General features: G+C 43.4%; 1 protein-coding gene across 1 annotated transcript in view; it reads left to right on the top strand.

Moving 5' to 3' along the window:
• GYG2 (glycogenin 2) overlaps nt 1-25,254 on the top strand; it is a gene marked incomplete at its 5' end in the record, with an annotated part of 91,021 nt that overhangs the window by 56,704 nt on the left and 9,063 nt on the right. Inside the window, 3 exons of the mRNA XM_021710013.1 lie at nt 3,032-3,158; nt 7,784-8,006; nt 11,261-11,431. Of these exons, the coding sequence (XP_021565688.1) occupies nt 3,032-3,158; nt 7,784-8,006; nt 11,261-11,431 (521 nt within the window). The remainder of the gene's footprint in view (nt 1-3,031; nt 3,159-7,783; nt 8,007-11,260; nt 11,432-25,254) is intronic.

Below are 25,254 nucleotides of genomic sequence, written 5' to 3'. Positions count from 1 at the left end.
GAGCTAGTTCCGTCATGAGTAAAATCTCTGGCAGGAATTTTGAAAAGGTGACACAGGACCTAAAGGGCTGGTTTCATCCTGAGCCAAAGCTTTGGCAGGAACTTTGAAAATGTGACACAAACAATAGGGGTAGTTCCATTCTTAGTAAAAGCTTTGGCAGGAACTTTGAAAAGGTAACACACGAAATAAAGGGCTAGTGCCGTCCTGAGTAAAAACTTTAAGAGGGACTTTGAAAATGTGACATAGGAACTACATAGAATGTTCCATTTTGAGTAAAAAACCTATGATGGGAACTTTTAAACAGTTACACAGGAATTAAAGGCCTAGTCTGTTCCGGTAAAAGCTCTGGGAGGAACTTTGAAAAGGTGACACAGGAACAGAAGGACTACTTTCATCCTGAATAAAAGCTTTGGCAGGAATTTTGAAAAGGTGACATAGGAACTAAAGGCCAAGTTATGTCCTGAGTGAAAGCTTTGGCAGAAACTTTCAAAAGGAGACACAAGAATGAGTGTTCAAGTTATGTCCTGAGTATAAGCTCTGATTGAAACTGAAAATATGACACAGGAACTAAAGGGCTAGTTTGTTCTAGTAGCAGCTCTGGGAGGATCTTTGAAAAGGTGACACCGGAACTGAAAGCTGAGTTATATCCTGAGTAAAAGCTCTCAGAGGAACTATGAAAAGGTGACACAGGAAGCAAAGGACTAGTTCCATGCCGAGTCAAAGCTTTGCCAGGAACTTTGAAAATGCAACACAAGCAACGGGTAGTTCCATCCTTAGTAAAAGTTTTGGCAGGTTGTTAGGGCACAGATAGGGTGAAGGTGAGATGGATGGAGAAGGAGAAGCACAGCAGAGGGGGGTGCAGTCGCCAGAGCCTGCATGCCAGAGGTGCGAGCTGGCAACCCAGAGATCTGAATAAATGCAAAGAATTACAACACAAAGAGGTGAGAGAAGATAAGATTTATTTAAGAAAAGTTTGTCCCCCACAGACAGGGAGCGGGCCTACACTCTAGGTGAGTGTGGCGGTGTAGCCCCCCAGAGTCCTGGCTTAAATTCTTTTCCTGGGAGATGATGCAATCAGGTAGATGTGACTGCTGTGACTTCCTTATCGACCACCTGTGGATGTCTGGGAGAGCCTGTGACCCAGAGACCCATTAATGTCTGTCCATATTATCATAGCCCCTAGGGAAGGGCGTGACAAGGATTCTAATTCTCCTGCACCTTCCTGAATGACATTCCTTAGAGCTAATGGAGGGTGCACTTCCCCTTATTTTCTAGGCATTCCCAGTGGATAGCTTCGGGGGATCCTTGGCTTCTCTGTAGATAGGGCCCAATTTACTGGAAGATCGAATCCCCACCTGCTCTCCCTCTGAGTGGTCATAACTTTTGTAATTACAAGTTTCGTGACTTTTACAATCCTTGCCCAATGCATGATGTCTTAGACCTGTAAATTCCCTTTACTCTAGGCAAGCTTGGTTGCCACTTTGAGGTAAGTCTGTTTCTGAAAAGACAAAGTTGGCAAAGTTAATTTTACGTAAAATGTGCATTTCTCCAAAACCATAGCTTCTGCTTTCTTATCGTTGTATTAAGGTTTAGGAACAAGATTTTAAAAACGCATTTCGCTCTCAGTCTATCCTTTCAGCAGGAACTTTGAAAAGGTGACACAGGACCTACAGACCGAGTCATGTCCCGAGTAAAAGCTCTGACAGGAACTTTGAAAAGGTGACACAAGCTGGGCTCGGTGGCTCAGCCTGTGATCCCATGCCTTTGGGAGGCTGAGGTGAGTGGATTGCCTGAGCCCGCGGGTTCAAGACCTGCCTGGGCAACTTGGCGAGACCTCGTCTCTACAATAAATCAAAAATTAGCCGGGCATGGTAGCGCGCGCCTGTAGTTCCGGCTGCTTGGAAGGCTGAGGCGGAAGGATCGCCGGAGCCCAGCAGGTGAGGCTGCGGTGGCCGGAAGTGGCCACTGCACTCCAGTCTGGGTGACAGAGTGAGACTCCAACTCAAAAAAAAAGAAAGAAAGAAAAGGTGATACAGGAACCAAAGGGCTAGTTCCGTCATGAGTGAAAGCTTTGACAGGAACTTTCAAAAGGTGACACAGGAACAACAGGGGTAGTTTCATCCTGAATAAAACCTTTGGCAGGAATTTTGAAAATGTGACACAGGAACAATGGGGGCAGTTCCATCCTTAGTAAAAGCTTTGGCAGGAACTTTGAAGAGGTGACGCAGGAACTAAAGGGCTAGCTAGTCTGTTCTAGTAAAAGCTCTGGGAGGAACTTTGAAAAAGTGACACAGAAACTTCAGGGTTAGCTTCCTCTTGAGTAAAACCTCTGACAGAAACTTTGAAACAGTGATACTGGAAGTAAAGGGCTAGTTCGTTCAAACTTTGAAAATGTGACACAGAAACAGAAGGGCTAGTTCCATCCTGAGTAAAAGTTTTGGCAGGAACTTTGAAAAGGTGACACAGGAACCAAAGGGCCAGTTCTGTCATGAGTAAAAACTTTGACAGGTACTTTGAAAAGGTGACACAGGAACCAAAGGACTAGTTCGCTCATTAGTCAAAGATTTGGCAGGAACTTTGCAGAGGTGACACTGGAACTAAAGGGCTAGTTCTGTTCTTAGTAAAGGCTCGGACAGGAACTGTGAAAAGGTGACACAGGAAATATAGAGCTAGTTCTGTCTTGAGTAAAAGCTTTGAGAGGGACTCTGAAAATGTGACACAGAAACTGCATGGTATGTTCCATCTTGAGTAAAAGCTCTGTGAGGAACTTTGAAAAGGTGACACAGGAAGTAAAGGGCTAGTTCTGTTCAAAGTAAAAGGAAATATTTCCCAGAATAAGTCCAGTCTATATGAACAGAAGGATGGATGGGCAGGAAGAGCAGAAAGAAGGAAAGAGAGCCTGAAACGTGAAACATTCGCTGTGAAATCAGGTCAGATTCTCCAACTCTCAACTCTTATGCACTATTCATTCTGTGAGGGGGACTGCCCTGCATTTTATTAACCTCTTTTTTTGCATTTATTCATTTCATAGGGGCAGATCAAGGCTTACTGAATAGCTTCTTCAGTAGCTGGTCGACGGCAGACATCCACAAGCACCTGCCGTTCATCTATAACCTGAGTAGTAACACTGCATACACTTATAGCCCTGCCTTTAAACAGTAAGTTCTCTACCATGGTGAACATTCCCGTCCATCTGTCCGTCCATCCGTCTGTCCATCCATCCATCCAACTTTCCATGTATGTATGTATGTATGTATGTATGTATCATCTATCCACATCCAATCTATCATTTATCTATATTAATCATTCCATCTATTTCTACAATTATCTCTATATCTGTCTGTATCTATCTATCTCTATCTTTCCATCCATCTTTCATCTCTCTCTCCAACTATCTCTTTCGTCTGTCTCTATCATCTATCTCTATCTTTCCATCTATCTCTGCAACTGTCTTATCTCTATCATCTATCTATCCATCCAATCTATCATCTACCTATATCTATCATCTATCTTTCCATCTTTTTCTATTCCTCATCTATGTCTATCTATCATCTATCTATCCATCCTATCTGTCTGTCTTTCTGTCTGTCATCTTTCTGCTTTCTTACTGCTGTAAATGATAGTTCGAGGCATTAAGACTGTGAGTCCCAAAGTCTTGCCTGAGGAACCCTGGGAGGGGCTCCCCCAGCACTCTCAAGTGTCTTCAAAGTCAAAGGTACTTTAGAAAAATAATTCTAAGATGGGATTTTCCCTTTCCACTCTCATTTTCTCTTGCATATATGGTGGGATTTTGAATAAACTGTGTGGCGTGTGATAAGGCAATAGAATGAACACAAAAATATGAAGGGCCAGTCTCTTAGGATGACCTTCTCACAATGTATATTTTAAGGCTGGGCACAGTGGTTCATGTCTATAATCCCCGCACTTTTGGGAGACCAGGGCGGGAGAATCACTTGAGCCCAGTAGTTCAAGACCTGCCTGGGCAACGGACCTAGACTTCATCTCTACAAAAATGTAAAAAAATTAGCTGAGCACGGTGGCACCTGTAGTCCTGGCTACTTGAGAGGCTGAGGGGGGAGGATTGCCTGAGCCCAGTAGATAGAGGCTGTGGTGAGCTACGATCGTGCCGCTGCACTTCAGCCCTGGTGTCAGAGTGAGCCCCAGACCCCAATACGAAAATATTAAACACAGGGTTTGTCCTCATGACAAAAGATGAAATTTGTGTTAACGTATAATGAGTTGTTTTTCTGTCTTTTTTTGTTCTTAATATAGTCTAAAATTTTTTAATTGCTGTGGGTTTATATACATATATGAAGTATATTTGTATTTATTTTTCAGTTTTAATCTCCATGTACTCCCTAAATTTAAAATAATAGTAAAAACACAACAATAGCAATAATAACAACACATATCAAATACAATAACGGGGTTGCCAAAAAACCGTGTACACATTTTAAGAGGTGTTATCTATGTATTGCCTTTCATTCGCCATCATCAGAAGTGTGTGGACTCTGATAGTGACCACTTTGAGAACCTGTTTTAATTGCAGAAGTCAAACGTGACTTTTATTCATCTTTTGTTATTGGTATAGATTGAGTATTGCCATTTTAATACAGTTTTTTTCCTTTCTGAAAATGTGGGTACATTTTTTGGCACTCTCTGCATATAATTTTTTATATAAAATTATGTAAGTCATATATTTTTATATGACGTATACATTTATAAATTATATTCATGTTGATAGAAATAATTGTTTTTAATTATAAAGTAATTAGTCTATAATTATATATCTATATATTATATATAAACATGTATATTTATATGTATGGAATCCTGGAAGGATGGATAATAGATGATAGATGATGGATGGAAAGGTGAATGGATGAAGGGACATATATATTATATACAATTAGTATGTAATTATATAAATATAATTTATTCAAATTTGTAATTTAATAATATGATTTATATCGATTTATGAATTTAATATAAAAACAATAACAAATTCATAATGGAGTAGTTTAAATCTGTTCTTGCTGGGCGTGTCCCAAATTACGTGTAACCGCCCAATGCCGCATTTTCTGGCAGTTAGAGCTGAGGTTTCTCTGGCAGATTTTTGCCTTGGGTGGGAGGACGTTCCTCACAGTTAGAACTAAACTCGGGGACCTTTTTTCTCCCTTTTTTTCCGAATTTCTACCAGGACTGGGACCAGCAGACACCAGGGACTCCCAAGGCAGGAGAGAGGGTGGGGGTCAGGGTTGAAAAACCTCCCACTGGGTGCCACGTTCACTGCTCGGCTGATGGCTCAGTACCAGTCGGACGTTGCCATCATGCAATGCATCCAAGTTACAAACCTGCACACAGATCCCTTGCATCTAAATCACAATTTTAAGTAAGAACACATTCGTCATGGGATGGTTTTAAAATAATTCTGGCTCAGTGCATCCCGAGTTAAGTTTGTCAGTCAGACACCAAATGTGTTCCTTTTTCGAGAAATAGGAGCTCTCAGTGCAATGACAGTATCTGTCTCAATTTCAATCTTGGATCTGGAGAGGGTGGATTATTTTCATACATTAAGTCCAGGATTGCAGGTGCTGGCTCACTGGGGTGTATGTGATGTTTTGATGCAGGCATGCCATGTGTAGTATTGGATTTTTCTTTTCTTATTTTTAGTAAAAAAAAATTTTTTTTTCCCCTAGAGACAGGATCTTGCTATATTGCCCAGTCTCGAACTCCTGGCCTCAGGTGATCCTCTCCCCTCAGCCTCCCAAAGTGTTGAGATTACAGGTGTGAGCCACTGTGCCTGGCTAATGATGATTTTTGTTTATTGAGACAGAGTCTCACTCTGTTGCCCAGGCTGGAGTGTGGTGACACGCTCATGTCCACCGTAGCAACCTCAGGCCTCCTGACCTCAGGCAGTCCTTCCACCTCAGCCTTCCAAGTAGCTAGGACTGCAGGTACACCCCACCGTGCCCAGCTGATTTTTTATGTTTTAATTTTTTTGTGGAGATGGAGTTCTCGCTATGTTGTTTAGGCTGGTCTCGAACTCCTGGGCTAAAGCCATCCTCCCATCTTGGCCTTCCAAAGTGCTAGGATTACAGATGTGAGTCACTGTGCCCAGCCAATAATTATTTTTCAAATGTATCAATAAATGTATTTTGTAACCTCTCAGTTTTGATCTACATTGTGGTAAATGCCGGTAGATAGTTTCCGCTTGAGCAGAGTTGTTTCGGCTCCTTAGAGTTTCAGGGGTTCGGGGGACCAAGAATTTTGAAATTCACTGTGACAAGAGACTTGGCTTTAAATGAAAACAGAACATATGAGAATAAACTTGGGAAAGAATAATTCTAGCATGTGCATTTTCTGGGCCATAATGTCCCCGAAGAGACAGAAGTTGATTCTTGAGGACCAAAAAACATTTTTGTAAAATGTGCAATCAGCCGGGCTCGGTGGCTCAATCTGTAATCCCAGCACTTTGGGAGGCTGAGGCGAGTGGATTGCCTGAGCCTGCGGGTTCGAGACCCACCTGGGCAACTTGGTGAGTCCTCGTCTCTACAGTAGTTTTATTTATTTATGTATAAATAAATAAATAAAACTAGCCGGGTGTGGTAGCGTGCGCCTGTAGTTCCAGCTACTTGGAAGGCTGAGGCGGAAGGATCGCTGGATCCCAGAAGGTCGAGGCTGCGGTGGCTGGGAGCATGCTACTGCACTCCAGTCTGGGCAACAGAGTGAGACTCCAACTAAAAAATAAATAAATAAATAAATAAAATGTACAATCACAGAAAACTAGCAGAATAAATTTTTTTAAAATTAGCCAGGTGTGGTCAGCTCTTGGCAAGCTGAGGTGGGAGGATCTCTTAAGGTAAAAAATTCGAGGCAGCAGTGAGTTATAATTGTGCCGTTGCACTCAAGCCTGGGTGACAGAGTGAGATCCCGTCTCACAAATTAAAATTTCATGGCGAGGTGATTGAAGGAATAAAGCTGCCTGAAAGGTACCCAAAAGTTCAACAACAAAAAATATTGAGAGGGAAAAACTCAGAATCTTTTTTTTAAAGCCAACTGTCTTTTTTTGCAGATGACATTATCTACTATGAAAGCTATTTTTTTTTTTTTTTTTGTCTCTGTGATTTTAAGAATTTTGCAATTTGGACTTCTTCTGTCTTGGCCACTCTAAAAGAGTGATTTATTCTTCTAGTTTTGGGGGACAATTTCACTGGGTTATGATTATGTTTCTTGGAGTATAGAAAATGAAATAACCAAAACCGCAATTAAAAAAAAAAAAATACCTAGGCCAAGCGTGGTGGCTCACATGTGTAATCCCAGCACTTTGGGAGGTCAAGGCAGGAGGCTCACTTGAGGCCAAGAGTTCAAGACCAGCCTGGGCAACATAGTAAGACCCTATCTCTACAGAAAAATAAAAATAAAATAACCAGGTGTGGTGGTGCATGCCTTGACTCCCAGCTACTCAGAAGGCCAAAGTTGGAGGATCACTTGAAGCCACAAATTCAAGGCTGCGATGAGCTATGATCATGCCACTGCATTCCAGCCTGGGCTACAGAGCAAGATCCCATCTCAAAAATATATATATATTTGTGTGTGTGTGTTTATGGAAAATAGCAGCAAGTCAAAGTTGTAGTGATGATTTTATTACCAATAGCTCAACCTGTTTGGGCAAGTCCTTTTTGAGGCTGTCTTTGAGGAGTCCAGCCGTTATTGATTGGTTTCTGAGTATCTTTGACCACTTCCAAGTAGACATTAGAATCTCCTTTGTTTCCTTCCTCAGATTCGGTTCCAGTGCCAAGGTAGTCCATTTTTTGGGGTCCACGAAGCCATGGAACTACAAGTACAGTCCTCAGACTGGGTCGGTTTGGGAGCAGGACCCAGGATCAAGCACTCAGCACCAGGTGGGATTCCTTAATCTCTGGTGGAAGATCTATCAGACAATGGTGCTGCCTCTTTATGAAAGTGTCAAAGCTGGGGAGACACACACATCTCCAGGACACACGGTAAGTGCGGGATTCCTCTTCAAACCCATGGTTGAGGCTGGGCATGAAGGCTCATGCCTGCCATCCTAGTACTTTGGGAGGGTAAGGTGGGAGGATTGCCTGAGCTCAGGAGTTTGAAAGCAGCCTGAGCAACACAGTGAGATACTGTTTCTACCAAAAAAAATTTTTTTAAATTAGCTGGGTGTGGTGATGCATGCCTGTAGTCCCAGATACTCTGGAGGCTGAGGTGGGAGGTTCACAGAAGCCCAGGAGGCCGACGCCGCGGTGAGCCATGAGCATGCCACTGCACTCCAGCCAGGGCAACAGAGTGAGACCCCAACTAGAAACAAAACAAAGCAAAACCCATAGCTGAAGATAAAGATAGCCACCCTGTGACCGATACCTGGTGTGTTTTCTTCAGATTTACCACTAAATTCAGATTTAGTTTCTAAATACTGTTATTTCAAGTGGAAGGATTTTAAAGAAACAGAGAAATTTTTTTTGTTTTGTATTGTTTTGTTTTTGAGTTGGAGTCTCATTCCGTCGCCCAGGCTGGAGTGCAGTGGCACACTCATGGCCACCCCGGCGTCAACCTGCTGGGCTCTGGCGATCCTTCCGCCTCAACCTTCCAAATATCCAGAACAACAGGTGTGCACTATTACGCCCGACTAATTTTTTATTTATTGTAGCGATGAGGTCTCGCCAAGTTGCCCAGACTGGTCTCAGACCCACAGGCTCAAGCAATCCATTCGCCTTGGCCTCCCAAAGTGCCGGAATTACGGGCCAAGCCACCAAGCCCAGCCTGACAAAGACGTTTTTAAAACTTTTTTTTAAATTAACTTTATTTTATTATAATTATGTGGGGTACTTTTTAAGATTAATGAATTCTTTAATTAATTTAATTGTTTAATTTAGAAAAATTTTTTGGCGCAAAATGGAGACCGTTTAATGAGTAGAGGTGTTGGTGTGATTTATAGCAGGACCAGTGTGTAAATAGGTTATTTAATTAGCTGTCCTCATCTGAGTCAGGGACTCTCACAGATGATGTGGCTGATGGTGACTGATTAGCACATCAGGACACTTCCCACTTGAAATAGTCATTGGAGGTAGCAATTAGAGGCTAAGTGTCTGGAGGGCTTGATTGACGCCAATTTGATGTTTAGAAATGGAATGATGGCCCTAGGATGTGCTCAACAGTGGAGTGTTTGCAGGCTGTCCAATGCATGTAATTTGCAAAAGACCTTTTGAAATCAGGTCCCAGGAAACATTTTATTCTTCATTGACTTTTGTTTCTTTTTAACTAGGGGATTTACTCATACAAGGGCGTTAGCTGCTATTAGATGCGTTGCCTGGGGTATTAAAAATAATTCACTTGTTTTTTGCTTGTTTTTTTTTTTTTTTTGGTGATGGGATCTCACTCTGTTGACCAGGCTGTTCTCAAACTTCTGGGATAAAGTGATCCTCCTGTCTCAGCCTCCCCAAACACTAGGATGACTGGCGTGCGCCACCATACCCAGCTGAATTCACATTTCAGTTTTTGGTATCATTAACTTAAAAATCACGAGATCTGTAAATATGGAGATGAGGCTTTATTTCTTGTAAAAGGTTATAGTCAGCAAGGTGGCCTTCCTGGAGCCTGGCCAAGACCAGAGAGACAGAGGCTTAGAAGGAGGAGGGGTTGGGACAGGAGGTTTAAGCTGAACAAGGTAACTAAACATGCGTATTGATGAGGTTACAGGAGGAGCTATGAATATTCATGATGGGGGGGTGTATTCCACAAACACACATGTAACACATGACCCATGTCCACCTTGGGATGGAGACTTAACATTTATTTATTTACTTATTTTATTATTGTTATTTTTATAGTTGGAGTCTCACTCCTTCACCCTGACTGGAGTGCAGTGGCATGCACGCTCACGGCCACCCCAGCGTTGACCTGCTGGGCTTCGGCGATCCTTCCGCCTCAGCCTTCCGAGTAGCTGGAACTACAGATGTGCACTAGCTACCACACCCAGCTATTTTTTTGTTTTTTTATTATAGAGACGAGGTCTCACCAAGTCTCGAACCCGCGGGTTCAGGCAATCCACTCACCTCGGCCTGTCAAAGTACTGGGATTACAGGCTGAGCCACCTAGCCCAGCCGCGACTTAACATTTAAATGTACTACACAAGCCAGGCTCGGTGGCTCAGCCTGTAATCCTGCGCCTCTGGGAGGCTGAAGTGAGTGGATTGCCTCAGCCTGCGGGTTTGAGACCCACTTGGGCAGCGAGACCTCATCTCTACAATAAATCACAAAATCAGCCGGGCGTGGTAGCGCATGCCTGTAATTCCGGCTACTTGGAAGGCTGAGGCGGAAGGATAGCCGGAGCTCAGCAGGTCGAGGCTGCGGTGGCCGGGAGCGGCCACTGCACTCCAGTCTGGGCGACAGAGTGAGACTCCAACTCAAAAAAAAAAATGTACTACACATTTTGCCTGGTGTGGTGGTTCATGCCTGTCATCCTAGCACTTTGGGAGGCCGAGGTGGGAGAATCGCCTGATCCCAGGAGTTCGAGACTAGCCTGGGCAACATAGTAAAACCCCATATCTACAAAAAATGAGAAAATTAGCTGGTTGTGGTGGTGTGTGGCTGTAGTTCCAGCTACTTGGGAAGCTGAGGAAGGAATATCACCTGAGCCCAGAAGTTTGAGACCAACCTGGGCAGCATAGTAAGAACCCATGTCTAAAAAAAAGGAAAATTTTGCCATGTGTGGTGGCGTGCATTTGTAGTCCCAGCTACTTGGGAAGCTGAGGAGGGAGGATTGCCTGAACTCAGGATGTCATTGCTGTGGCAAGCTGTAACTGTGCCAATGCACTCCTGCCTTGGTAACAGAATGACAGAGTAAGTAAGACTCTGACTCAGAAGCATAAACTAATAAAGTAAGCTGTGTGTGGTGACTCACACCTCTAATCTCAGCATGTTGGGAGGCTGAGGCAGGAGGGTTGCTTAAGTCCAGGAGTTTAAGACCAGCCTGGGCCGCAGAGGAAGACCCCCATCTCTATAAAAAATGGGGCGGGGGGGGGGGAAGGTAAAATAAAAGTGAAATATACCAAGTGGCACTTTGCACATGTTTAAACCATGTTGAAAAAGAAATGTTTAAAAAAAAGTTGAGGTCTATCATTTAAGGAGTATGGATGAGTGGGTAGGAGCCCTGGCTGCACAGAGACTCTGTGGAGACCGGGTGAATCGAGGAATTTTCAGGAAGACTCACTCGGTATGTTGATTTTTCTGTGTAGGTTTCCCTCAGTGGTGTTGATGTGCCGTGTGCAAATTTAGCACTTGGCGCTGAAGAGCCGTGTGCAGATTCAGCACTGGGGTCCCACCACCGGCCTGCTGAAGATTGTCCGGAGCCAACCGTGGTAGAGGCTGAGACCCCATCCCTGCCTGAAGAGTGCCATTCAGAGGATGTGAGTACCAGTACGCTACATAGGTGTGACAGGGACTGAGGAGCCGGTTCCCCCAAGAGAGGGAGGAGATAGCCAGTTTTCAGGGCTCCCTGGGGAGGAGAGATGGAGGGAAGAGCCAGCCTTCCATTCATTCCGGCATCGGGGGCTCCCGCATTTATTTAGATGATGATAGACCAAATGGGAGACTGAGGCAGGTGGATCAGGAGGTTGAGGCTGTAGTAACCATGAGTGTGCCACTGCATTCCAGCCTGGATGACAGAGTGAGACTCTGACTGAAAAAAGAAAACCCCCCTAATTATGGTAGACCCAATAAAGCTCATTCCATGAAGATGTCTATGCCCTGGTTCCCAGACTGGTGGACATGGGCTGGCATGGCAAAAAGGACCTTACAGCCTGGTTGAGTGACGGACCTTGAGAGGGTGACATGGTCCTGGGTTATCCGGGTGGGATCTGAGTCATGAAAAGGGTCCTGAGAAGAGAGAGTGAGGAGAGTCTGAGTTAGAGAGGATGGAACTGCGATGATGAAAGCAGAGGCTAGAGACAGAGAGAGAGAGTTGAAGATTGGAGATGGGGGAGGGGCCAGGAGCCACAGAATGTGGCATCTTCCAGAGGCTGGAAAAGGCAGGAGACAGATTCTCCCTGGAGCCTCCAGAAGGAGCCAGACCTGCCAATGCCTTGATTTTAGCCCACTGGACTTCTGGCTTCCAGAACTATAAGACAGATGAGACTAGAAAAGCTAAGATAGATAATAGATAAGGAAGATAGGATAAGATACTTCTGGCTCCCAAAACTGTAAGATAGGTGAGACAAGACAAAATTAGAGACACAATAAGATGCTGTTGGCCCCCAGAAATAGATGAGACAAGATAAGACAGATAAGATAACATAAGATAAGATGCTTTTGTCTCCCAGAACTATAAGATAGGTGAGGTGAGATAAGATAAAATAGATAAGATACTCTGGCTCCCAGAACTATAAGATAGTTGAAACAAGATAAGATAGATAGATAGGTAGATAAGACAAGATAAGCTGCTTCTGTCTCCAAGAACTACAAGACAGATGAGACAAGATGGTAAGATAAGAAGCTTCTGGCTCCCAGAACTATAAGATAGATGAGATGAGATAAGATAAGATTAGATGCTTCTGGCCCCCAGAACTATAAGATAAATGAGACAAGATAAAATAAGATGCTTCTGATTCCAAGAACTATAAGATAGGTGAGATAAGAAAAGACAGATATGATACGATGCTTCTGGCTTCCAGAACTATAAGACAGATGAGACAAGATAAGATTGATAAGTGGCCGCGCTCGGTGGCTCAGCCTGTAATCCCAGCATTTTGGGAGGCCAAGGTGAGTGGGTTCGAGACCAGCCCAGGCAGCTCGGTGAGACCTCATCTCTACAATAAATAAAAAATTAGCCAGGCATGGTAGTGGGTGCCTGTAGCTCTGGCTACTTGGAAGTCTGAGGCGGAAGGATTGCTAGAGTCCAGCAGGTCGACGCTGGGGTGGCCATGAGTGTGCGTGCCACTGCACTCCAGCCTGGGCTCAAAAGCAAAACAAAACAAAAACACTACCCTAACATTTACTGGCTTAAAAAAAAAAAAGAGATAAGGTAAGTTACTTTTGGCTACCAAAACTATAAGATAAGATAAGACAAGCCAAGACAAGATACTTCTGGCTCCTAGCACTATAAGATAGATGTGACAGGATAAAATAAGGCAAGATAAGATAAGATGCTTTTGGCTTCCAGAGCTATAAGGTAGACAAGACAAGATGAAACAAGATAAGATTCTATGGACCCAGGATTTAAGGCAGATAAGACAAGATATTTCTGGCTCCCAGAACTATAAGAGATGAGATAAGATAGATAAGATATTTCTGGCTCTCAGGACTGCAAGGTGGATAAGATAAATAAGACAAGATAAGATAAGGTACTTCTGGCTCCCAGATCCATAAGATAGATAGATGAGATGAGATAAGATACTTTTGGCTATAAAACTTAGATTAGACAAGCTGTGATGCTTCTGGCTCCCAGAACTATAAGATAGGTTAGATCAGATAGGATAAGATAAGATACTTTGGCTACCAAAACTGTAAGCTAGATAACACAAGGCACGGGAAGATATAAGATAGATAAGATCAAACAAGACAAGGCAAGAAGCTTCTGGCTCCCAGAGCTCTAAGATAAGATGAGATGAAGTAAGACATGACAAGATAAGAGAATTCTGGTTCCTAGAGCTATAATAAAAGAATGAGGTAAAATACTTCTGGCTCCCAGGACTATAAGTCAGGTGGGGTGAGATGAGATAAATGATAGGATGAGATAAGATACTTCTGGTTTCCAGAAGCAGAAGATGGATAAGATAGGACAAGGTGGCCTCCCGAACATCACAGGCAACCTTGCCTACTTTAAACATGACCAGAGCACTCACGTCAGTCAACCATTGGGCAAAACCCTGAAACACAGACCCTATTTTATCATAAAGTGTTGATGCTCTTGGGCCATTTGTTGGCTATTGCTGCTGGAAAGAAAATACAGAATGGGTTTACTTCTACTCCCAGCTTTGAGAGAGCATCATACCACGTGGTCCTGGCTCAGGAAAACACTGAAATTCAAAGTACGATTTCTACTGAATATGTGTCGTTTTCACACCGTGGTCAATTTGAAAAGCCATTGAGTCCAACCGTCGTGGCTTGGGAGCCATGTGTAATTAAATATAAATGCAACTCCCTACAACTCGGGGAGTCAGGCTGTCAAACCATTATACGGGGCATTAAAGCCCTGACAGAGTCAAAAGAATACAGACAAAATGGGGTATTTTATACTATTTTTCCCTGGAATTTTCCATTTGAAAAAGAGATATTTTGGAGTGTTTTTTAAATTTCTATATTTATTTTTAATTGTTTACATTTTAATTTTATTTCTTTTTAAATTACTTTAAAAATTACATTTATTTTATAGCTGTAGGGCTACAAATTGTTCTTGGTTCTGTAGCTGCTTTGTATATTGGTGAGAAGTCTAGGCTTTGAGTGCACCCACCACCCCCACCTGTGCTCACTGTCTTCGGCAGGTGATTTTTCATCCCTCTTCCTCCCTCTTCTGAGTCTCCAACATCCCTCACACCATCTCTCGGCCTTTGCAGAGCCCGAACTCAGCTCCCACTTTTAAGCGAAAACATGCAATGTTGAGTTTTCTGCTACTGCATTACTTCACTTGGCTTGATGGTGTCCAACTGCAGCCAAGTTGCTGCAAAGGACTTGTGTCATTCTTTTTGGTGGCTGCATAGCATTCTGTGGTGTAGATATACCACATTTTCGTTATCTGCTGGCCAGTTGATGGACTTTTCAGTTGATTCCACATGTTTGTGTCTGAGAATTGTGCTGCGATAAACATGTGGGTGTAGATGTCTTTGCTATATAACACCCTCTGTTCCTTTGGGTGGATACCCAGTCGTGGGATTGCTGGATTACATAGTCGATCGACTTCTTTGAGAAAACTTATTTCAGCGTTTTCTTTCTTCCATTCCTGCTCCCGCATCCTAACGTTGGTGAATAATGGATTGGAGAGGTTAACATAAAAAAGGCTTTTCCATAGCCTGTATAATTTGCAATATGTCTATTTCTCTGAAAGCAATGGCACCATCATGCTTTTAAGAGGGAGAAATAGCCAGGCTTGGTGGCTCAGCCTGTAATCCCATGCCTTAGGAGGCTGAGGTGAGTGGATTGCCTGAGCCCGCGGGTTCGAGACTCCCCTGGGCACTTTGGCGAGACCTCATCTCTACAATAAATAAAAAACCGGGCGTGGTAGTGTGTGCCTGTAGTTCCAGCTACTTGGAAGGCTGAGGCAGAAGGATCGCCGGAGCCCAGCAAGTTGAGGCTGCGGTGGCCGGGAGCGGCCACTGCACTCCAGTCTGAGTGGCAGAGTGAGACTCCAACCCCCCCAAAAAAGGGGAGTAATGTCATCCCTATAGTCTGATATAAAGTCGACCATTTGTATGTGCATCCATAGATTGAACCAACCCAGTTGAGGACTGAAAATATTTGAAGATGCACAGACATTTTTTCCTATTATTATTCTCTAAACAATATAATAAACTATATAGCATTTACATAATCTAGTGATGACTTAAAGTGTATAGGGGTATGTGTGTATGGTGTATGCAGATACAGTCCTAATCAATTGATCATCTCTGCATCTATCTATTCATCCTGTCATCTATGTATATGTCTATCATCTATCACTTATCTGTCTATCCAGTCTATCATATGCCTGTCTATCTATCTATCTATCTATCAACTATTTATTTTGAGTCAAGGTCTCACGCCATCACCCAGGCTGGAGTGCAGTCACACAATCATGGCTCACCACAACCTCGACCTCCTGGGCTCAGGTGATCCTCTTGCTTCAGGCTGGGACTACGTATGTGTGCTACCACATTTTGCTAATTGAAAAAAAAAATTTTTTTTGTAGAGACAGGGTCTCATATGTTGCCTAGGCTGGTCTCAAACTCCTGGCATCAGACAGTCCTTCTGCTTCAGCCTTCCAAGTAGCTGGGACAACAAGCATAAGCCAACACACTCGGCTCATTTAAAAATTTTTTTGTAGATTCTAGGTCTTGCTATGTTGCCCAGGCTGGTCCTGAACTCCTGGCCTCAAGTAGTCCTCCCCCCTCAGCCTCCCAAAGCGCTGGGTTGACAGGTGTGAGCCATCACACCTGTCATACGTGTTCTATACTAGAGATTTCAGCATTTGTGGTGTCTGGTATCCGCGGGAGGTCCTGGAATTAATCCACTACAGATAACCAAGGCATTATTGCATTCATACATCCAGGACATCTTTGAAATAAATTGTGCTATGACACTGTCACCTACAGGCCATTTGTTGAATTACTGGCTCTGGGTTCTTTCCTGAACGTCTTTGAAACCAAACCCACTGCGTGTTATTTTCATAAATCCTGATAACTGCATAAAAACTGGTTTTGAATCCTGCGTGTCTTTATTCCAAATAGCCACCTCTGTACATATACGGATGGCAGTGTTAATGGCTGCATGTATGATTGCAAAATAAAGCTGAATATTAATTTGTTTTGCATATGTATGAATGTATTTTTAAAAACTGCTATTAGTATCTAATCAGCCAAGTGTTTTGTCCTGAGTATCTCTGGCAGGGAAATGAGGTCATTAATTAAAAGATTATGGAATGCCTTTATTTATTTATCAAGTTGTTATTTTTTTAAACTCTTGTTTCTAGTGCATCTATTCTGTTTTACTTTCAACTAATCAGTGTGGTAGAGACGGGGTCTTACTATGTTGTTCAGGTTGATCATGAACTCCTGGGCTCAGGCAATCTTCCCGCCTCAGCCTCCCAAGTAGCTAGGACTACAGATGTGCACATGACCCCTGGCTTCTGTTTTTTTTGTTTTTTTTTTTGTTGTTGTTGAGATGGAGTCTCATTATGTTGTCCAGTCTGGTCTCCAACTTCTGGCCTCAAGTGCCCTCCTTCTGTCTTGGCCTCCCAAAGTGCTGGGATTACAGGTGTGAGACCCTATGCCCAATCTATTTTTGGATATTCTATTATATTGCTTTTTAAAATTGTATTTGTTTGTTTATTTATTTATTTTTATTTATTTTATTTATTTATTTTTTTGAGTTGGAGTCTCACTCTGTCACCCAGGCTGGAGGGCAGTGGCATGCTCCAGGCCACTGCAGCCTCAACCTTCCAAGTAGCTGGAACTACAGGTGCGCACTACCACGCCCAGCTAGTTTTTTTTTAATTTACTGTAGAGATGAGGTCTCACCAAGTTGCCCAGGTGGGTCTCGAACCTGCGGACTCAGGCAATCGTCTCGCCTCAGCCTCCCAAAGTGCTGGGATTACAGACTGAGCCACCGAGCCTGGCTCAATTGTAGCCGGAAGACAGAGAGGCCGTGACTCGAAGACTATTATAGGAAGTGGCAACTTTATTACACCAGTGGGGTCGCTGGGCTAACGCTTCCAGGTCGAGCCCCCCAGAATGGGAGAAAAGGGGTCTTATACCTTTGTGTAGGTAAGGGAGGGGGTCGTGTTGAGCGATTATACATTTTCTTTGGAATTTACAAGGTTGTACTCAGCAAAATCAGATCTTTCAAAGAACAAATGGGCTCCAGGAAATGCTGGGTGAGCAGGGTTGTAAACCCTCAACTTCAAAAGCATTTCCATGAAAGCCTCAGTCCTTGGCTGTTTGGTTTTTCTCAAACAAAACTGGTCTGGCGGGTTTTCAGAGCTCTCTTCCACACTATTGCTTTTCTTAAAATCCATATTATACTTCCACAATCAGCATGACTTTAAAATAACTCATGACACGCAATGCAAATCCTTCATCTGTGTTCTTCTTTTTCTGTCTCATCTAGCTCCTTAAAATTTTTATGTGAATATTAGAATCAATATTTTATTAGAATATTAGAATTGACTGTTAGGATCAACTTGGCAATGTCTTTAAAAAATTATTTTTGAAGACTTCTGGGATTGCATTAACTCTATAAATCCATTTTAAAAGGATTGTAAACAAGAGACATTCATGTCTCACAGCACTGAAGGCTGAAAGCTCAAGGTCAAGACGTGGCATATTTCATGTCTATGAGGACACAGTATATCGCGTTTTCCCCTCTATGAACTTGGGACGTTTTTCCACTTATTTAGATCTATAATTTCTTTCCATTTCTTTTGGTAACAGTTATGTACATGTTTTCTTAGTCTCATTCTTAGTTTTTAAATATGATTTGAGGCTACCATAAACAGTATCATTTTAAAAAATGATCTTCTTGCTCCCTGATACAGACATAGAGACATGCATATGAGCTTTGAGTCTGGCAATTTGGCTACATGTGTGTTTTGTTGTTGTTGTTTTTATTTATTTTATCTTATTTATTTTTGAATTGGAATCTCATCTGTCATCCAGGCTAGAGTGCAGTGGCATGCTCATGGCCATGGAAGCCTCGACCTGCTGGGTTCAGGCTCCCACTTCAGTCTTCCAAGTAACTGGGACTACAGGCGTGCACCACCAAGCCCAGCTAATTATTTGATTGATTGTAGAGACGAAGTCTCACCATGTTGCCCAGGTTGGTCTTGAATCTCTTGCCTTGGCTTCCCAGAATGCTGGGATGACAGGCATGGGCCACCGCACCCAGCGATTTTTTATTTTTTGAGTAAGAGTCTTGCTGTGTCACCCAGGCTGAAATATAGTGGCATGATCACAGCCTACTGCAGCTTCAACCTGCTGGACTCAGGTGATCCTCCTACCTCAGCCTCCCGAGTAGCTGGGACTACATGCACACACCATCATGCCCGGCTAATTTTTAAATGTTTTTGTAGAGATGAGTTCTCACTATGTTGCCCAGGCTGATCTTGAGTCTCTGGACTCAGGCAGTCCTCTTGCCCCAGCCTCCCAAAGTGCTGGATTACAGGCATGAGCCACCATGTCCATCTAGATTTTTCTTCTTTTTGTTAGGAAATGTTTCTCTTAATCACTACTAAATTTCACTACAATTCTTTGTCTAAATTAATATTTCTCAGTCTCTTCTTTGACTTCAGCAGAAATAATAATACCAGATGTCAGGCTCACCTCTTTTTTTTTTCTCTGATACCTTCCTTGACTTTTAATTTTTTGTTGATTCAGTAGCTCTCTGATGTATTTTTTAAAAATTATATCCAGCCACATTGGCTCATGCCTGCAATCCCAGCACTTTGGGAGGCCAAGGTGGGAGGACTGCTTGAGCCCAGAAGTTGGAGACCAACCTGAGCAACATAGCAAGACCCTGTCTTTACAAAATAAATAAAAGAATTAAAAAACTTTTTGGTATGTGTCCAGCCTTTTTGCTTGTTTTTGTCAGAAGAATTCATGTGAAACAAGCAGCTTCGCAAGTTGGTGAAAGTGTAAAAAATCTCCTTTCGGCTCCTGGGCTGATCCATATGTTTATATTTTTAGTATTTTTCCACCTCTGGTGGTAACAACTTTCACAAGGTCAGAGTCTGTAACGCGAAAGAGTGCTTTCTTCTTGTTTGCTCTAAATTTATCTCCTTGGTTGTGTATGTGAACATTCTGTGTCTATGCAAGGGGGACCCAAAATACTCAGAATTATATTCTAGAGGGCAGGGCCCCTGGAGGACAGACTTCCCCTGCTAGGTGAGTGTTCTAGGAACGCTGGGGCATCTGTGTGCCAGCTACCTTTGTTGTGAGAGGTGCGTTCGGCTTCTGTGAATTATTTCTTCAGATGCTTTCAAGGTGTCTGACAGGTGACTGATGCGCGTACCCGCCTGCACTATACTGAGTGTTCAGCAGCTTTTGACCAAACACGGCAGGACCTCCCTGCCTCACTTTCCCTGTTCACGAGATCTCGCCCCGAGCATCTTTTGTTTCCCCCAAAAAAAATTCCTCAACGGAAAACGTTTTGTCAATGTGGAAGACATGAAACAAAAAACAGCGGAAGCACTGAAAGGCATAGACATGGACGAGTTCAAAAACGGTTTTGAGCTGTGGGAAAAGCACCTCCATGGGTGCATTGCATCCAACAGAGAGGACTTTGGAGGGGACTGACATTTAAACATGTGAGAATCAACACACAAATTTTTATAAATAAATTCCGAGGTTTTTTGCGTCCCTCTCGTATATCTACTTCCTGTGTGAGTTTATGAAGCTTTCTCAGCTTTTACCTCTACAGACTGCAGGGGTTTGATTTTGAAGTGTCTTACAACCTGTCTCTGTTGAGCTAAGAATCTGTCTCTGAATTGTATCCGATTTCAGCGTCTCTTCTTGCAAGGTGACCCAGTCTTCAGTCGGGCTTTTAGGGGATGAATCAGTGGAAGAGTTATTACCTAAGGATAAAAATAAATACAGTTTGTAAAAGTCACATTTTATATGCATGCGTTCACAAGCCTGCCAAAAACACTCTTAGGAGCTGACTTGGCACCAGGCCATGGTTGCATTTTTATCTGAGAACTTCTCTGTGAGTGAAGTGTAAGGAGGACATTTCTCTTATTATTATTATTTTTGGGGGGCGGGGGTCAGGGTGTCACTCAGTTGCCCAGGGTAGAGTACAGTGGCATGATCACGACTCAACACAGCCTCGACCTCCTGGGCTCAGGTAATCCTCCTGCCTCAGCCTCCCAAGTAGCTGGGACTATAAGTATGTGCCACTACACCCAGGTAATTTTTAGACTTTTTATAGAGATGAGGTCTTGCTACATTGCCCAGGCTGGTCTTGACCTCTTGGGCTCAAGCAATCTTCCCTCCTTGGCCGCTTAAAATGCTGGGATGACAGGAGTGAGCCACCACACCTGGCTAATTTATTTTTATTTTTATTTGTAGGGATGAGGTCTTGCTATGTTGCCTAGGCTGGTCTCAAACTCCTGGGCTCAAGCGATTCTCCTGCCTCAGCCACTCGAAGTGCTAGGATGATAGGTGTGAGCCACTGTGCCTGACTGGAAGTTTTTTTCTTTTTTAACTAGTAAGAGTAATAGAGACATTTTCTCATAATTTGTTTATATTTTGGTTGTTATGATTAATTGCTTCTAAGTAAGCCCTTGGGTTGTGATTAGAAATATTAGCAGACGTTGATGGAACTCTTCCTGGTTCAATTAAATTTGTAAGATTTCAGCAGACCCATAGGAGACAAGCTGAAAATTAGCATTTATTTCATCGGTTACATTTACACATACACTAGTCTGGGCAACATAGTGAGACCTTGTCTCTATAAAAAAATAAATTAGCCAGGTGTGGTGGCGCATGCCTGTAATCCCAACAGTTTGGGAGACCGAGGCAAGAGGATTGCTTGAACCCAGGAGGTCAAAACTAGCCTGGACAACATAGTGAGATCTCATCTCTATAAATATCAAAAAATTATCCAGGCGTGGTGGCACCTGTATTCCCAGCCACTCCGGAGGTCGAGGCTACAGTGGGCCATGATCATGCCTCTGCACTCCAGCCTGGGCGACAGAGTGAGACCCCAACTGAAAACAAAAAACAAACAAAAATACACATTTTAGCATTTTGTAGGCCCTGGAGACATAGACTGTGTATTGCTTGGAGCTCAATGTCAAGGTTTGACGGCCTGAGGGACAGCCTGACCTTGACCTTGGAGCTCAATGTCAAGGTTTGACGGCCCAAATTCCTTTCTCAAATTTAATTTCTGGTTCTCGAGCCTTGAACAAAAGTCTCCATCTGCAAATTAAATTTTGGCAGAGGAAGGATCAGACTATCTCCCTCAGACAGCTGTCAGGATTACAATAAATACCAGGTAAGAAGCTTACAAGTGTCAATCTACAACCAGTCTTGAACACCCAGCGAATAAGGAAGTGGCTGTTATCATGGTCTTTGGTGATTCTGATGACGTTATGATGTTACTTCGCACCATAATTATCAGGCATAGATTTTTACAGACATAGATTTTTACAGACATAGATGAGACCTGAAAAAAAGAGCCCTCCTTTTACTTGATTTTAATTTTTGAAACAGTCCCTTCTCAGTTTTATTGAGGTATGGTTGACGAAAGTTGGTGCAGAGGATATCCAAAAAAATGTATACATATTTTAAGGAATACTTGATACTCTATACCGATAACAAAAGATCAAAACAAGTCACATTTGATTTCTGCAATGACAAGAGGTGCCCAGAGTGGTCACCATCAGCATCCAGACACTTCTGATGACAGTGAGCATCTCTTAACAGCTCTTAAAATCTATATACACTTTTTTGGCACTCCTGGTATTTAATAACTGTATTTACATTGATGTTTTAATGTATGTATATGCTGTGAAACAATTACATAGAGCTAATTGACATTTATCTCACAGCTACAATTTCCTTCTCTCCCTCCGTCCCTTCCTCCTTCCTTCCTTCCTCCCTTCCTTCTCTCTCCTTCATTCCTTCCTTTCCTCTTTCTCCTCTACCTTCATTTCTTCTTTCTTTATCTCCTTTCATCTTTTCTACCTCCCTCCCTTCCTTCCTTCTTCCCACCCGTCCTTGTTTCCTTCCCTCTCTCCTGTCTTCCTTTATTATTTCCTTTCCTCTTTCCCCTTTTCCTTCCTTTCTACATTCTTTCTCTCCTTTCACCTTCTCTTCCTCCCTTCCATCCCTCCTTCCTTCCTTCCTTTCTTCTTTCCTCCTTCATTCCATCTTTTTTCTTCCTTTTTCCTTCCTTTCTTCCTTCCTTCCCTCTTTCCCCCTCTCCTTCATTTCTTCATTCATTCTCTCCTTGCTTCCTATCTCTCTCCCTCCTTCCTTTGTTCTTTCCTTCCTTCCTTTCTCTTCCTTTAGTTGTGGGAGCACTTAAGACCAATCCTCTTAGACCACTTCAAGTATGCAATGCTGTATTAATATCAATTGTGGTCACTGTGCTGTATGTTAGGTCTCCAGAATCTACTCATCTTGTATAACTGAAACTTTGTACCCCTCGACCAAACGCCTCCCCATTCTAATCCTCCAGCCCACTGCAAGCCACCATTCCATTTTCTTCTGTGAGTTATTTAAATTGCATTTTCAAATTCAGGGTTAGAAATGTCAACATTTGTTGGAAAAAAAAGTTCGTGGCTGGGCACCGTGGGTCACACCTGTACTTTTCAACATTTTGGGAAGCTGAGGTGGGATGACTATTTGAGCCCAAAAGGTCATAGCCAACTTGAGCAGCATAGTAAGTACTAATTGCGTGCCAGGAGTGGAGGCACAATTGTAGTCCCAGCAACTCAAGAGGCTGAGGCAGGAGGCTTGCTAGAGGCCAGGAGGTCGAGGCCTCAGTGAACTATGATTACCAGACTATACTCCAGCTTGGTTCAGAGACTGAGACTTTGTCTCAAAACACAAACGAAAGAACAAAGCAAAATGAAAATCAACAAAAAAAGAAACAAGTATATAGGCGGGCGCCGTGGCTCACGCCTATAATCCCAGCACTTTGGGAGGCTGAGGTGAGAGGATGGCCTGAGCCCACGGGTTTGAGACCAGCCTAAGCAACTTGGCGAGACCTCATTTCCACAATAAATCGAGAAAAGTTAGCCAGGTGCAGTTGCTTGTGCCTGTGGTTCCAGCTACTTGGAAGGCTGAGTCAGGAGGATTGCCTGAGGCCTGCAGGTTGAGGCTGTGGTGGCCATGAGCGTGCCACTGCCCTCCAGCCTGGGCAACAGAGTAAGACTCTGACTCAAAAAAAAAAAACCAAACAAGTTTTGATGAAGTTGTTTTTTTCTGAATTTGCAAATAACTTATGTTCATTTTTTTAAAAGGTGCTTTCTTTCCTGTGCCTCAGGCATTGGCACTCGCTGACCTGTTTTCACGTCCACTTTCCAGCATTTTCTTCCTCCTCTTCTTCATCTGCAGTCATCCTCCCTCGTGGACGCCTACTCATCCCTCAGGTCCAGATGTTACTCTCTCAGGAATTTCTCCCTCTCCAGACTAGATGATGTGTCTCTTTGTAACAAGTCTCATGCTTCTCTGTCATTTTTTTCCTAGAATTTCTCATGGTTTTTTTTTATTCATTTGTTGATGGTCTCTCTTCTTTGACAAGAAGCTTCATGACAGTGCAGTCCACTATTTTGTCCTCACTACCCGCCTCTCCAAAATATCTGTGAAATGCATGCAGTCATGCCTCAGTTAACATGGGAATGAGCTAAGCTTTCTTCTAAAACAGTCCAAAAGCTCTGTAACCCAGTGACTTATTTCCATCCGAGCTGAACTCACTCAAAAATCTCTGGAACCATGGCCTGGGAATCTGCATTTGAAGAATTAGGGCTCTTGTAAGTCAACCTGGCCCAGGCAAGAGGGGCCCACGTTGAGGGCCTCCTCTACCTCCCCAAAATTCTGCAGTATGTTTTCAGCAAGGAGCCACATGGATGCCAATGTTCTCTTGTCTCTGTTGCTTTTAGACCTCTCAGGGACTGCAGCTTAAGGGCACAGAGCTGCTTCCTGACACCGTGTCTGTCAGCAAAGGCTAGCTGCTATAACAAACAGCCCCAAAGACATAAAAGTTTATTTCTTGTTTGTGTTGCAGTGGGTTGGGGTGGCAAAGGTACCCTCTGCTCCACATGGTCTCTAAAGGATCCAGGATCTTCTTAGTGCTTCACCCTGACTTCTTCTTGGGCAGCCCTTGTCAAGTGAGACTCCCTAGGAGGACTAGCCCTCATGCTGAAGGTAGCCATAATCTGTGATGCATTAAGTTATTTCTTCCAGGGCAGACGTGATGGCTCATGCCTGTCATCCCAGCACTTTGGGATGGTGAGGAAGGAGGAATGCTTAAGGCCAAGAGTTCAAGACCAGCCTGGGCAACATAGTGAGACCCCAGCTCTACAAAAAATTTTGATAACTTATCTGTTCCACATCTTGAATGCACTATCCTTGGGGGAGTTGAGACAACAGTCACCTGATTCATTTTCTGTGGAGTTTTATTTTCTCATGTAGCCTCAGTGAAGACTGGGTGGACGGAGCTCAGTCATCACCTGGCTGGTGGAATAAGAGAGGGCAGGAAAAACTCATTCCTGCTCACTGGCCAGCCTGGAGGTGACCACATTGCAGCCTCTCATCCGCTCAGTCCCCTTGGTGAGGATCGCTCACGTGGACTTGCCTGGGGGTGAGGAGGCTACAAAATGCACTTGAGTATGAGAAGAATGAAGAAAGATGAAAGATGGAAGGGAAAGAAGGAAGAGAAGAGAGAGGGGAGGAGGTCGACGACGACAAAAGGAGAAAGGGGAGGAGGAAGAGAGAAAAAGAAGAAAGAAGAAGGAAGAACATGAAGAGGATAAAGAAGAGGGGGAGCCGGGCTTGGTGGCTCAGCCTGTAATCCCGTGCCTTTGGGAGGCTGAGGTGAG

This window comes from Carlito syrichta, unplaced genomic scaffold, assembly GCF_000164805.1.
Source record: "Carlito syrichta isolate Samal-C Ts95f unplaced genomic scaffold, Tarsius_syrichta-2.0.1 Scaffold287915, whole genome shotgun sequence".
NCBI classification, from domain to species: domain Eukaryota; kingdom Metazoa; phylum Chordata; class Mammalia; order Primates; family Tarsiidae; genus Carlito; species Carlito syrichta.
Note: the sequence above shows the minus strand (reverse complement) of the source record. Positions and strands in the feature narration are given on the sequence as shown.